This window comes from Rhipicephalus sanguineus, chromosome 10, assembly GCF_013339695.2.
Source record: "Rhipicephalus sanguineus isolate Rsan-2018 chromosome 10, BIME_Rsan_1.4, whole genome shotgun sequence".
NCBI lineage: Eukaryota > Metazoa > Arthropoda > Arachnida > Ixodida > Ixodidae > Rhipicephalus > Rhipicephalus sanguineus.
Window position 1 is genome coordinate 56,201,665 of NC_051185.1, and position 15,438 is coordinate 56,217,102.

Consider the following 15,438-nt stretch of genomic DNA (forward strand, 5'->3'; position numbering starts at 1 on the left):
TGATTGACTTTTTAATTATTCCGTTATTTCATATCTGTCATTCATCTTTATTTTCTCAACGTGTGTGTGCGTGTGTGTGTGTGCTCACGCACGCACGCTTGTGTTCGAAGAAAACTCCTAAAAACCGCATGCAGAAAAAAACAGCAAAACTCGGTCTGTACATTTAGGTAGAAAAACTGAACAGTCGGACGTTACTGCAGCGCGACGAATTTGCAATGCTCAGGTGTTTGAATTAAGACATTCGATAATTAACTACTTTGTCTTGTCTTTAGGACGCGTTCTTCAATTATGAAAATGAATTCGAGCACTGGCGAAGCCACCTATTCTCAGCAGAAATCCTAAAACTAGTAATGCAACTTTCTAGCTGCCAGTCGCTAAACTCTGCGAGAAAACCTTGAAGGTAGACAGGCGTCACAGACAATACTATTGTGGGTTTTCGTAATACACATTTTCCTTGTCCATACACATTCATTATCACGTGGCGCTCTTCTTCATCATCGGCTGTGAGGACTCGTATGGGATCTATGACTCGGGTGTGGTCGCTTCGCCGTGTCTTTGGGGCCTAATAAAGGCGACATTAACTGTTGCGTCACACGTTGCGCAGGTGCTGGGTACCGAGTACTAACCCTGGACCATAAATAGCTGAAGTGCTAGTAGTGGTGGTATTTTAACAGTTTTCCTTAGACCAGTGGTTCTCAAATGGGATTCCGCGGAGCCGTCTTAGGGGTGCCGCGACGCCATCGCTCGCGGAAAAAAAAATGTTTTTGGAGGCGAGTTTGGACCCAGTTACAGGTCCCGCTCCAGGAAATGTAGCAGCATTCGGAACAAGATCACCTCGGCTGCCTCAACGCCTCAATCAAAAACTCTAAGCCTGCTACATCAGCCGCAATAGTTCTGCATTTCCTTCGCCTGTTCTGTCTTCCTTTTAACACGGTAGCGCGCGCGCTTCGCCCCCCTACCCCCTGTTACGTTGCACCCTGGGCTCTGCCATCACTTCGACCAGTCCACAAGGGTTCCCCGACACAACGACGGCTGAGAACCACCGCCTTAGACAAATACGAGATATCTTTTGTTTGGCTCTAATTTCGCGGTTGCAATTTGGGTCCTAATGTGAACAATTTGTAGCGAAGCGTTGGAAGCCTGTAATGGGTCGCCCTCTCGAGTGCTTACTAGTGGGTCGTCCTCTTCCGCCCTTCTCGGACAGCACGCTTAGAGTGTACTAGGTCACTATAGCACGCTCCTCGCGCTCAGAGTCGGCGCCGCCTTGACTGTCGCAGTCGTGTATCATCGCCGAGTGCCCGCTAATAAACGTCTTTATAATTTGGTGGAGGTGCTGGGCTTTCACAACAACTTCGGCCCTCATTCGATGCCCCTGGCTCTTCGATCCCGTACCCTGCCGCCTACGATGCCTCAAGACGCCTCCCAGCAAACGCCCCCGCCTACACCGACCTCATGTCCAGGTGTCCCTCGTATCCGCGACCCTCCGGTCTTCACTGGCGCAGATGGCACCGACGTGGAGGACTGGCTCGCGATGTACGAGCGCGTGAGTGTCCCCAATAAATGGGACGAGGCAGGAAAACTGACTAACCTGGTTTTCTACGTCGCGGGTGTGGCGGGCTTGTGGTACAACAACCACGCATCAGATTTTACCACGTGGTCCGACTTCAAGACCGCCATTATCATTGTGTTTGGCCGCCCTGCCGTTCGTAAGCTGCAGGCCGAACAGCGCTTACGTGAACGCGCTCAGCAGACCGGTGAATCATTCACCAGTTACATTGAAGACGTCCTCGATTTCTGTAAGAAAGCCGACGCCACCATGTCCGAATCTGACAAGATCCGGCACATCATGAAAGGCATCGACGACGACGCCTTCACCATGCTGCTCGCCAAGAGCCCCAGCACAGTGGCAGAGGTCATAACGCTCTGCCAAAGCTATGAGGAGCTGCGCCGGCAGCGATCGATGACCCGTCGCTCTCCATCACGCGATGATGAGCTCGCTGGCTTGTCGACCATATCCGACCACTCCGCGTTGCTCGCAGAGATGAAGACATTCGTGCGCGAGGAAATCGCGCGCCAGTTCTCTCTGCTGGACTTTGCTCGCCCGCAGTATGTTCAACAGCCGTCGACCACACTTCTGCCTCCGCTCCGTCGAGCAATCGAGCAAGAAATCGCAGAGGTCATGCCCAAGTACCACCAGAACCATACGGCTCCTGCACCCTTGAGTTATGCCCAAGTGGTCGCAAGAACGCCCTCAGCAATCCCTACGGCTGCCCCACACATTTACGCCGAAGCCTCCGCTCGACCTCACTCATTCGAAGCGGATGTACCGGTAACCTGCTACAAATTGATTAAAAGTTCACATTAAGTGTGATTAAATAATTAAGATTGATTGCGTTTATTGGGACAAATGGACATTTACATTCCGGTGCTGAAAGTTACCATTAGATAAACGCAGCTGTCATAGGCCTTCTGAGAAAATTAAAATATTTGGCACGTGAGTCAATCAGCAGAATTTGTTGTTTCAAATCTCTGAAGCGAGCGGTGCTGCGGCACGCACGTGATCGTTCACGTGGTACATTACGTGCTCTACGCACTTCAAATAAAGTGTACAAAAGTTAACCACGCCGGATATAGCTCGCCAAGCACGACCTAGTGGCTTGCTTTAGGACAGAATACTTTTTTATCGATTAAAAACGTGCTTTCCATTCCGCACACTGAGAACTCATTTAGATACTGTGATCTAATTATACAGGTAATTAGTACACATCGTTATATTGGCAGTAGTAGAGAAGTAATGAAAGAACACCGAATGTCTTGTAATCATGTACATAAAATTTGCGGCTGTATCCGTTGAAAAGAGGTTGACGTAAGTGGGCTTCACCTCACGCAGTGTACTGGTGTGGTGAAGCCAGCTTTAACGAAGGCTCTTTAGCAATCTTTGCTTGCGCACGCTTTGAGAAACATGATTGATCCTGTACATGGCAGTGAGAAACTTGATTCTGTCATGCTTCGCCAGTTGTTATTGATGATTATTGTTAATCACATCCCTTGAAATATGGGTGGCTTCAAATAGCCATCATTACGTTTTATCACACCTCTTTCTAAGCGTTCTATACCTGCTTTATCTCGTAAAGTTAACGCGCCTGTGACGACCCCAGCCCTATGTTTTAGCGTAATCTATTTCACTATCACTCTTATTATAATCTGTTATTCTCGAGTGCTGACCAGTCCAGCGCTCCCAGGTGATTGACGATCTGTACTGCTGTGGCTGGACAGGTATTTTCTCTTTCTATTACAATGGACTGAATCAACTTCCAAATTTGCTTTCTTGTTTTTGCAGCAGGCACAGATTGCCAGCTGAGGACTCAAAATGTAAGTACATACTTTACATTACCGCATGACTTTGCCAACTCGTTGTTTGCCTTCCATGGAAAAAATTGGTCGGCTCAGTTAAAAGAACCATCAGTGCGTTAATTTCGTCACCGACATGCGACTGACAGAGGTGACAGAGGTAGAATCTTTCGTCGTGGTTTATGTCTGCCTTTGTCGAAGGACTTGCGCTTCAAAAGTGATAACAGTGTAGTCATCGACAATGATTGCATTATTTCGAGATAGAAATCAAGCTGAGCGTGGGTTGCAAGTGAGTCTGTGTAGCTTTACATGCATAGGGCGTTTAACGCTAAGTCCCGGTTACCGACAAAGATGGAGGTAGAGAGACATTTTGGGCCATGCGCCTTTCATTCTACGTTCAGAATACAATTTACACGAGCGAGGAAAGTAGGTGGGTCCAAAGGCACCAACTTTTGTTTAGTGACTACCATAGGTCGGCAAAAAATGTGGAGCTCACTCAGACTCGCTCAAGAAACATATCTTGCCCTTAGGGCTCAGTCGAATTCAGACTCACCAAACTTTTCTTTATCCGGACTCACTCGGACTCAGACCCACTATAATTTTTCTCAACCGGACTCACTCGAACTCAGGCTCACCAAAATATAGTTCTTCAAAATTGGCTAGCGCGAAAATCGACAGGGACTAAGAAGGAACACTGAAGAACAGGACAGGCGCCTGTCCTCTTCTTCAGTGTTCCTTCTTAGTCCCTGTCGATTTTCGCGCTAGCCAATTTTGAAGATTATGAACCAACTAGCCCAACAACGTATACTCTTAAAATATAGTTCACTCGGACTCACTCAGACTCACGGCTCGATCTGAGTCTGAGTGAGTCGACTTATGAGTCAGTTAGCCCGTAATTAGCTTTTTCTACCATAGTGTCAATGCTCTTTAACACCAATGCCTCGCATAATCGGTGCTCTACTTAGCACCTTTTGATCTCGTACTTTCACATACGAGTTATCAGAGTTCGTAATTCAATAAAAACCTTTTTATTGAAAGCGATGACTCACTCAAGATATTTTTTATGAAGAACTTCCCGTGAAAAAGTTTGCAGGGGGAAGTCAAGGCACCTCCTACCCCTCTCCCTCCGCAACTCACGCCTCTGATCAAGAAGTATTGAGCTGACGTATGAACGGTAGCGCGTTGAAGTATGTGGCGGTATACGGGAGTATAAACGTCAGCCGACATAAGGCTGATGGTAATGCTTAAGTTGAGTAGATATGACTATAGGTCGGCAAAAAATGTGGAGCTCTCTCGGACTCACTCATGCAATATATTCTGCCCTTATGGGCTCACTCGGGCTCAGACTCACCAAAATTTTCTTCAACTGGACTTACTCGGACTCAGACTCACTATAATTTTTCTCAACTGAACTCACTCGGACTCAGACTCACGAAAACTTTACTCAAACGGACTCACTCAGACTCACGTCTCGATATGAGTCTGAGTGAGTCTGAGTGAGTCTGAGTGAGTCGACTCATGAGTGAGTTTGCCGACCTATAGTCACTACCACACTATGTGGTGGTCCGTGAAGGCAGATGAAAGCACAGGAAAAGTTAATTGTGCGCCGTGTTTTCCATGAGCGTCAGTGTCTAACATTCCGAGGGCTGATCTTATAAACAAGTACTCCAGAAATTTTATGACCACAGAAATGGCGTCACGGTGGTTGAATCCAAGAAGCCCCCGTACGCGAAGTGTGGAAGAAGTGAATTCGATTCTCCGTCGGTCAACAGTTTCTTTGTGTTCCCGTCTGACTTATTTTAACGTGATAACTAAAAGTAAGCGTACGTAACAGTCAGCTTCTTCTGCCTTGTGCGGTTTCTTAGTCTGTAACGTAGATTGAGTCTATTCCTCGCTACAGGTGGCGCTGTTCGCTAAAGCTGTGTTTTCACCATGAAAAACACCCACGGTGTCTATGGCACGTAATATCGTTCCCTAGTTAGAAGTGTAACACTGAGAATTAGGAAACATAAATTCGTCACCAACCCTTGTTGAGTGAGCCAGTTTGTTGGGAGAAGCTTTCTAAAGAAATGAAAGTGCAATGAACTGAATCCCACTGGGAGAGAACTATGTGAATGGATTATGTTCACAATGTGTTGAAGCAGGATGCTGCGAAGTTTCGTTCATGTGCAATTTCGCCGGGCTGTGCTGTACAGCCGTCACATTCATGAAGTTGGTGTCGTCACTGCTGCCGATGCACTTACCTATTGCCAGCGCCGTGTTCACATGGGACGTGGAGATTGAGAGAAATTATGAGCCTAGCGCACTGGTACCTTAGCGGATGCGTTTCGTGACACTGTTGGCGTTCAATGGCAGTGATATGTTTCCTGCAAAGCAGTCAGTATGGAGAGGTCAGCATTCGTGAGTGAATTACCTCAGCGTTGCGGCTGTCGGTCTCAGACATTAACGTGAAACACATAGTGACAACTACAGTCAGTGACAAACTAAGAATAAATACAAGCTCCACCTACAGCCGTCACTGTCCCATCCACACAGAGAGAGTTTCCATAGACGTTCTATCCAATCCGTCTTTTTCACCTTTAACGCGATACCGTTAAAGAGCTCGTTTCGCAGAAATTCCGGCGTCGGTGACGGCGTAGTTGGTTGTGAGCATCATCATCTTGTCCGTGACCGAAACATCAAGAAAGGTGCAAATGAAATAAATAATAAAAACTTCGGTTCGAATGCGAATTGAACCCAGGCCGTCTGCGTGGCAAGCAGGTGTTCTATACGACAGAGCCACGCTATTTCTTGAAACTGCTTCGGAAAAAAATACTATATGAATGTCATGCAGTGGATGGAGTCTCCTTAAGGCATGTAATATTGCGTGGCGGAAGCGTAGACTCGCGCCAGGCTTAAAAAAAATTGGGGGACGCTTAAGCCTCGCCTTTAAGAGTTGAACGCGATAGCGATATCCGGCCCCATTCTCATCGCGCTCTGTTTCGCTTGTCATTATGTTCAGTCGCCCAGTCACACACACACACGACATACCTATAGTAAAGGTAAAAGTTTCCGCCTTCTTAAACAGCACCTTTATGACAACAGCGTACTCACTACGTGTGGGTAAGAGAATGCGCGCACTAATGTGTGTGCCCTTTGTAATGGGTGGCATGCTTTAAACGTTTTTCGAAGTTGCGATGCACCCACTACGTGTTCGCAGGGGTATACGCACAGTAATGTGTGTGCATTTTGTAATGGGTGGTCGGCTTTAAAACCACCAACTCGTTATGCAATTTACAGGCTGTGACGCCCGATGGCAATATACGCTTGCACCCCGGTTTACTGCGATATTATATCTCGTCCTGTGACACCTGCACACAGGACGCGTATTTTTGTGAAGCATTAAAGTTAATTTCAGTGCAGTTCCCAAGCAATGGAGTGGCTCTGTGGTAGAACACCCGGTTGCCTCGCGGACGGTTTGGGTTCAATTGTCTATCGAGCGTAAGATTTTTTTATTTATTTTATTTGCATCTTTCTCGATTTTTCGGTCACGGACAAGGTTATGATTTTTCGCTCACAACCAACGACGCCGACGCCGACACCGACATCGACGCCGACACCGGAATTTCCGAGGAATGAGCTCTTTAACGCTATCGCGTTAAGATGTGCATTTTGCAACGAATTGGTGTTTAAAGGTCTACCCATTACAAAGCGCCCAGACATATTTAATCGTCATCGTCAGCAAACGCATCAACAAAGTGAACAGCCGCGTAGGATCGCGTGTTGCCTTACGGACGCGTAGTGGGCCATTCGCTGATTCGCAAAAGGAGTAATTATGGCGTAGTGGGCACATAACACATGTACTTGCAGTAGGCGTTCTAGGATAGTTTGAAAAGGCCAATGTTACGCGCACAGTCGTTCGCTTCCTTACGTCACGGTTGAGGCATGCACCCAGAAACGAAGCCTAGCTAGCAACTGAGAGGGCGATGCGCACGAGGCACGATTAAGCTATCGCGTTCTACTCTTGTAGGCGAAGCTCAAGCGTCCTCCAAGTTTTTGATGCATTCAATCACATTTGCTTATTTCCGTGACGTCAAGCACTTTCTGCATGTCGTGTCGCTAGTTTTGATTTTAAAAATCACGAACGTCCTGGCGAACTTCATCAGAGATTCTGAAATCACTCTTAACCAAAGGCCATATTTTACGTATGAACGTCGAACGTTTAGTTTACGATAAGCGTTGTGATTATATTAGGAAGGGAAAATACAAACAATTCTAAAGGAAAGCAGCTTGCACGACTCTCTTACATAAGTGATTGACTAGCACGCCGCTTCTTTGTGGGAGTTGCTTGTGTTTATTCGTAGGTTAATTGAGGGACTATCATACATATACCTCACAGTGCGCGGCGCACTTTTTCTCTGAATTGAATCCGATTGACGAGATCTGTGATTGATCCGAAGGAAGGTGAATTAAAAGAACGGCAGCTGTGGCAGGGAGGGTGTGAAGAGTGAACTTGTCATCTTGTTGGTTGAACACCTTACGGATGAACAGCGCTAAAAACGAGGAGCGTTACGTGTGGTTGTTTGTGTGCCTTTTTTGTCCTCCTTATTCGCGCTGTTCTTCTGGAAGATGACCAGGGAAGAAAACTGCTGGTAGCACATGCGTACTCGTTAACCTTGTAGGTTTCAGGGCCTTCCTGTAACACTGTTGGTGTGGATTTCTCAGAAAATAAATATTTTTCTCAGAAACAATTCGTTAACCTCTTTTGATGGAATAAATTTTTTCTTAACATATTCCACATTCCGAAGGGCAGATCTAGTTTTCTAAATCGTTCGTGCGTGAAAATAAGCAAGCGTCACCGTTGTCAAGTGACTAAACCTCATTGTTTTGCGTTATTTCCAAGAACTACAAAAAACAACGCAACGAATGTTTCACGAATTCGACAAAAAACAAGGAAATCAACAGAAAATACAACAGTGAACCCTGCAAAGACACATTCTGAATTTTCTCATAGCACAATGCGGAAAATGTTTATATCAGTAGTGGCAAGGAGGAGGAAAGGCAGGAAGGTCAACTAGACGCGCGTCTGGTTTGCTACCTTACGTTGGGGGAAGGGGATTAAAACATAGGGAGATAGAAAGAAGTGAGCGCACGAAAACTTCGCCTGAGCTTAAACAACACTGCTGCGTTCCATGCACGTTTGTATCTTTACAACTTGATAGTCGTGGATGCAGGATCTCAGGCGTATCACGTTCCACATGTTTGTCCTATTATTATTGGCAGTACTCGTCGAGTCATGGTGCCTACTGAAGGCTTGCAAGTACTGGGCATAGAACATCCAGTACCTGTTGTACGGACTGAGCGTATAGTGATTTCATCTTGGCGACGAACACGGGAAGTGTGTCGAAAAGTGACTAAAGCACTGTGATCATTGATTTGTCATCTTCTCATAACTGGTCAGTCGGAGGTTCAGAGTTAGTGGCAAGGCCGTCAAAGAGAAACTCCGTGAACATACTTTGCGTACACACGCATTTGTGGAATGCCACACACATGCGTGTACACAGCTGCGCATATAGACATAAATGGAGACGGCGGTAAACGATAAAACACTTTCACCTACCAGAGAAGTACATATAACTCTGTGATTATCTGGTGGATGTCATTGTGACAATAATGGGCCGAAGTGTCGATACGGGTGTCATGATTGGCAGACGCGTTCTGAGAAGGCCTCCACGCTGGCCGCTCCGCGTACTGGACACGATGGCCAGAGATTGACGTTATAGCAGATTTCCGTCTTCACATAAGTTTCAAAATATTATTCTATATCTTTTGTGATTGTTATATGAAACCTTACCCACTTCCAAGATGTCGGTGATTAACCGCTTCCATGTGAACTTGTGCGGCTAGGTATGTACCTGATGGCATGCGCTTAAGTTGCCATTGGAAATAATCTAAGGACATTGAGGGCCCGCGACGTGGCGGAGAGGTTAGGCCTATCTGTATCGACGTGGGAGCTGTCCGCTACGTACTAGTTTACGCTCGGAATGACCTAAACAATGTTATTCCATTCCATTGAGGGTATGTTCAACTGGCCACGTGACACTACGTATGTTAATAATCTTTGCCAATACTCCATTACTGGTACTTGCCGGAGCTTAGCTGTCCCAATAGACAAGCAGAACAAGAAGCAAAAAAGTGGAGAAGTTGGCAACAAGAAATTGAAGGAGTTGCCCTTGGTGAAAGTCGGCACAATGCAATCGAATGCGGGGAAGGAACTGATGTGAACAGGATGAGACCAGTTCATTGAGCGGAGAGGGTCGAGCAGAGAGAGTTGAGCTTCAGAGATGATGATGTGTGACCAAAAAGCAAGTGTATACAAAAATTGTAAAAGAAAATTGAATAATTATAGCAATGAATATTGCTTCATTGCTAATCGCCTTAACGTCAGGCACTCATGTTGATATGGGTTCTGCCGGAATGTTTTTATTGCATACTTTAAAAAACGGGCAGTTAGGAATCATTGGAGCTGGCTGTCCCAAAATACCAGATATATTACTCAGACAAAAATAAAAAAGAAATATATAAAAATAACGATAAGTACCAGATGCGCATAACACGTCACAAGCACACAGTCGCTGCGGTCTCCAGTACCTAGAGCAGAGTCCGGTACGTACGTACGTCACCAACGTCTCATGATTAGAGCATTCGCACTCGAGTGAGTTCATGTGCACAGGACACTTATGTAAACAGCAGTCATACTTGTACATCAACATGGACTGTGAAAACAGCAACAAGGGCACGAGATCAACGTAATAAAAACAGGCACTAAAAACAGGCATAATAAAAAACAGGTGCACCGCCTGAGCTATGGCTCCCTCCTTCCTCGACTGAAAAAATAACGCCGTAAATTATTTTTTCATCGATCTCATTCTGGAATATACCCATGCAGCAGCGCTAGCATTACGTGGTATCGTGACAGTCTCTTCTGCGTAAGTATGCCTGCAATTCACTACACACGATATATGTTGCATTTGTGAATAAAGCGCTATGTCTTACCGACTCACCAGTGTTCGAGTCAGAATGAATGCTAACACGCATACCTAATTAAAAAGAAAGGTATCGCATCTTTACGCACTTGACCAAGATGGCCCATTTACTAACGAAAGAAAGTTTAATAAATACACATCTTGCAATCCACCTTCGATTATTCGCCGACATTCCGTGATTAGAAAGCTTGCCTACACTCATGCCTTGTGGTCAAGTGACCATCGAGATAAAGTAAATGTAAAACAAACAGACTCTCGCCTCTCCTTACGTAAATGTTGCCACGGGTGGCGAGATATGTGTACAGGCGTGTTGGGTACGAGTTGAAACATGATCCTTGTTGTCGAAGGAGTACCCAGGACTGCACGGCGACGCCGGCATAGTAACATTTGGAGCAAAGTGCGACATTGGACTAGTTTGTTCATTGCTTTAATGTGTGGTTCTGACGCAAGACGTGCTTCTTCACCTTGATCCAGAACCACATCTTAAAACAACTGGAGAACCAAACCTCATTACAAATATCTTAGAGTTTGTAACACTATTTCTTGTCGTATGTTCGCACGGACAAGCATTTCTTGGGGTTGCTTCAGTCACATATCACCGTGTTACAGCTCATATTGAAGGCGACTGTAGATAATCGCAGTTAAGACAAAACACCCTAAAATATTCACAACGCGTCACTGAGGTAGCCAGAAAGAGTTCGTTGAATCATCCCTGCCGGAAACAATGTCATGATAGTGTCTTGCACGCATCTTAAAAGATAAGATCGATCAGTTAGTTTTCCCTCTATATCCACGACCTTAACAGGCTCAGTGATGGTTAAATGTTACAGGATAAATACCAACAAGTACCTTAAAATGAAGCACGTTGCGCTGGATACACGCACACTTCGTAACAGATGAGTCTGTTCCAGCGCCTTCTTCAATGAATGACCGACCAACTTCTTTCTTTATATGTGGGACTGTAACGTTTATCTTCCTCAGTTACGCGTTCAAAGACTTGATGATGTACTCTCAAAATTATTTTTCTTAATATTCAGTAACTGTTTGAAAATGCCCCTAGTCTAACGAATTTGTCATCCACTCTCGGTAAATTTCACCTTTCGTTCTTTTTTTGGTTTAAAGAGACGAAACCTCACCCACGTCGGGGCAGGGATCGCCGGATGAAACTAGCTGTACATGTCATTCAGATAGGAGCTGCCTGTGTAAAGCTTCCTCTATAAATAAAACACTCAATAAGGGGAACACGACACCTGAAAACACGTTAAAACAAACGCTGAATGTGATAGCTGTCTTAGGGTATGAGACTTCCAGCCACACAGGCAGTGAGGAAGCAAGCGGCCGATCCAGCAGCCAGCGCCCGGAAAGACAGCGCGGCCAAATCACCCTTGCGGTCGGGGGCGATGGCCCCTAATCCGCCTATGCAGATGCCGATGGAACCGAGGTTTGAGAAACCACACAGGGCGTACGTCGCTATCACCGTCGACCTCTCGTCGAGCTGGTGGATGACGCCGGCGAGCCTCGAGTAGGCGATGAACTCGTTGGCGAACGTCTTGATGCCAATCAACTCTCCGACGGCGCCGCAGTCCTTCCAGGGCACGCCCATTATGAAAGCCAACGGTGTGAAGATCTTCGCCAGCAGCCACTCGAAGGTGAGAAAGTCCAAAGTGACGATGGAGCCGAACCACTGGAGCGTGCTGTTCAGGAAGGCGATGAAGGCCAGGAAACCGACCAGGTTCGCCACGATGCTGCCGATCATGGCGAGACCCACGTTGGTCCCGTTGGAAGCCGCTTCCAGGACGTTTCTCTCCTCGCTCCTGGGCATCTCGATGTTGTCCCGCTGCGTCTGACTCTCTTCCGTCTCCGGGTAGAGTAGCTTGGAATAGCTAGCGCGGCCGGCGCGCTCATGATGGACGCCGTCATCAGGTGGGCGGGGTTCACGCCGAAGTGTATGTACGCGGCCATGACGCTACCGGCAATGGTGGCGAAGCCACCGGTCATGACCGTGTGCAGTTCCGACTTCGTCATCTTTGACAGGAACGGCCGAACAACCAGCGGCGCCTCGGTCATCCCCAGGAAGATGTTGGCGGCCGCCGTCATGGACTCGCACACCGTGGTTCCGATGGTGAATTGCAAGAAACTGCCCACGATAAGCACGAGCCGTTGCATGATGCCGTAGAAATACAGAATGTTCACGAAGAAGCTGAAGAAAAGTATCACCGGCAGCGCCTGGAACATGAAAACGGCGGGCAGTGACTTTATAGTGTCGGCGATAGGCACAGTGGTGACGTTAGTGACGTTGGTGACGTTTTGCATCATGTCCTGCTTGGGTACCAGGTCGCCGAGCGCTTGCGTCAAGTTCCATCCGGAAGCTAGGTGACCAAAGACGAAGTAGGACCCGCTGTTTGTGTAGTCTAGGAAGTTCTTCGCCTTGTCGGCGAGGCACTGCAGCGCGTCCCTGCCGTGGCTCCAGCGCAGCACGGCGAGTCCGAGCAGGAACTGAAGCAGGAGTCCCCACATCACCTGGTACCAGTTGACCCTGAAGCGGGCGTTAGAGAAGATAAATCCGATCAAGATGAGGACGACGATGCCGGCGAGAGAGATGAGTCGCTGGATGTCCTTGATCGAGTCGTACACCAGAAACGAAAGCAGACACAGCCACACCAACAACCACGTGCACGGCCGCAACAAGCGGCTCTTCTTCCACGTCACTGCTACGCGATCGCGGAGGCTCTGGTACGCGTCACAAACCCCACCGGTCCTCTCCAACAGCGAGTTTACCAAGCGCCACAGAACGTAAACGTACGCGATCACGGTGATGACGGTGAGGAACTTCACGTCGTGGCAGTAGTCGGGCGTGCTGCTCCACGTGAGGGAGATGCCCGCCGCCAGGTAAGCGTGGAACAGCAGAACCACGGCCACCTTGGCGAAGAAGGGGAGCCGCTTCTTCCAGGGAGCCTTCTCGGGGGAGGGCGACTCCGACCGATGGTTCGAAGAGTCCGCACGGCCGCCGTGAGCGGAGTTGGAGCCCAGAGACAGCTGATACTGCATTTCCGTAGCGTCCAAGCGCGTGTCGTCGTGGAAGGCAGGGTTCACCTCTCCCATCGACAGCTTGGTCGGGTACAGTTCATCCACGGGCGGTTCTTCCTCTGCCGGCTTGCTAGCCTTTCGGCTGGGCGGCATGATGTCCAGGCTACGCTGCCAAGGACGGGCCATCTTCGATGGCCCGCAGCAGCAGCGAGCTCTTTGCCGAGGAGACGAGACGCGCGCCGCACCGCTACGGCGAAGCTCCGATCACTGCGTGCCGTCTGGGAGAACGAAACGAAAAACCCGTCTTGAAAGAGTATAATGGCGATACTGACGTAAAACGGCCTTCTGTTTCAACGCGTGTCCTGTTTCTTTCTTGTCTGAACCTTCGCCGTCTAGCTCGAAGCAGGTTTCCTCGCACGGAGCAAGTGGTCACAGCGCAGCGCTAGACGAAGGCCGCGCACGCGTCGACGAGGTAGGTGTACGGCACAAAAATGCACGTGGCGTTGCCGTCGGGTCGTCCAACCGCTAAAGTCCCCGAGGCAACTGAAAGGGGGCACGCACGACGGAATTCATGCCTCGCGCGTCAGCTCAGCTGAGCTACACCGGGAAGGAAGCACGCGTCGACGACGCCGGATGAGAAAATGTGCTGCGCTGGCTGGGAAAAAAATATTGCGGCCGGTGCCCAGATTGAAGAGCTGAACAATGGCGACGATAGCTCGGCGCTACAATCGGCACTCTTTCGGTATCTTGATTTGAACCACGTCGAAGGGTAAACATTCTCAGCGGCACGACGAACTGGCAATATGTTACACAAGGGTTTTTCCCTCGTCTCACACTAGGCACTTCCTTATCGGCGCAGCGGTTACTGGGCGACCCCGGCGATAGCGTAAGTGCGGCTTCAGGTAGAGGTGTACGGCCCTCGATGGAACCGATGACGGAGTACGTGAAGAACGAAAGGACAAAAAAATGAGAAAGAAAACAGTCCTTACAAAAGTCGCTAGCTTCGGTGTCATTGCCATGCCCACGTGCGTCAAACCCGAACGTCGATGTACTCGTGACCTCCGCTGGCTCCAACCTGTCACCTAAAGCAGTGTTCTTTGTGAACCAGCCGCGTTGAATTAAGCCTGCAGAGCTGCTGCTGATTGTGCTTATTTATATTCGCAGTTTGTGCGTGTGGGACCAAAAGACAGTTCGGAGACGTAATCGGTATTAAAGTCTGTTATTGCTACCCACTGGACATGTTGTGAAACTTTAAACACGCGCACACACACGCACACACGCCCACACGCACGCACACGCTCGCACACGCACACACGCACGCACACATTTTATTTATGAACCACGATTAGGTGCCCTCAGCGGCGTCCCCAAGTCATTTCAAGTAACGTGTATGCACATGCAGCGTCCGCATGTGCACATGAGCATGGACGTTGTTCCGGGTCATCACCGAATTTCGCAACACTATCCCATTCACTATATTGTAAACTCCCATTTGCCCACAACGATTATACGGCGTCTGTGATTGGCTGAGAACAACCTAATGTGCAAAATTTCAGTAGTACGGAGCCGTTAAACAAAATTCACAGTAGCCCTCCTGTTTTATGTACGGATATGGATGGTGGACGCATGCGTCAATGGACAACATAGCCATAACAAAGTGTTTCAACGACATAAAGAAAATGAGAAAGCAAGGAAAAAAGCAAAGTGGGCAATGTCCCAATGTGTATTTCATATATAGTCGCAATCGCAGAAAACGTTTACAGCCTGTGACCGCACGTTTCTCGTTATCAAATTCATAATTACAAATGAAGGAAAGAAATTGCGCATTTTGCTGACTCCTAGAAGACGCATCTTGCAGACACAAAACTAGTAATAAGGGCTAACCCTATGCTGTATATACTCTTGAGTCTATGATGAAATGTTGCACTGAACTGACGGGTTTGTGACCTTATAATTGCGTCCACGTGTGTGGAATGCTACGTGATGTGTATGACACCTTTTCTCTTTTCTTATCAGCTCCTTCGCGCAGTCTTAT

At 47.9% G+C, this 15,438-nt stretch overlaps 1 protein-coding gene across 1 annotated transcript; it reads right to left on the minus strand.

Annotated features, from left to right (window-relative positions):
• Positions 1–11,664: 11,664 nt before the first annotated feature.
• Positions 11,665–14,055, minus strand: LOC119371896 (solute carrier family 28 member 3-like). The gene is given in 2 exon segments (XM_037642351.2): positions 11,665–12,260; positions 12,263–14,055. Coding segments are annotated over 2 exon segments (1,920 nt in total). The 5' UTR covers positions 13,590–14,055; the 3' UTR covers positions 11,665–11,667.
• Positions 14,056–15,438: the final 1,383 nt, after the last annotated feature.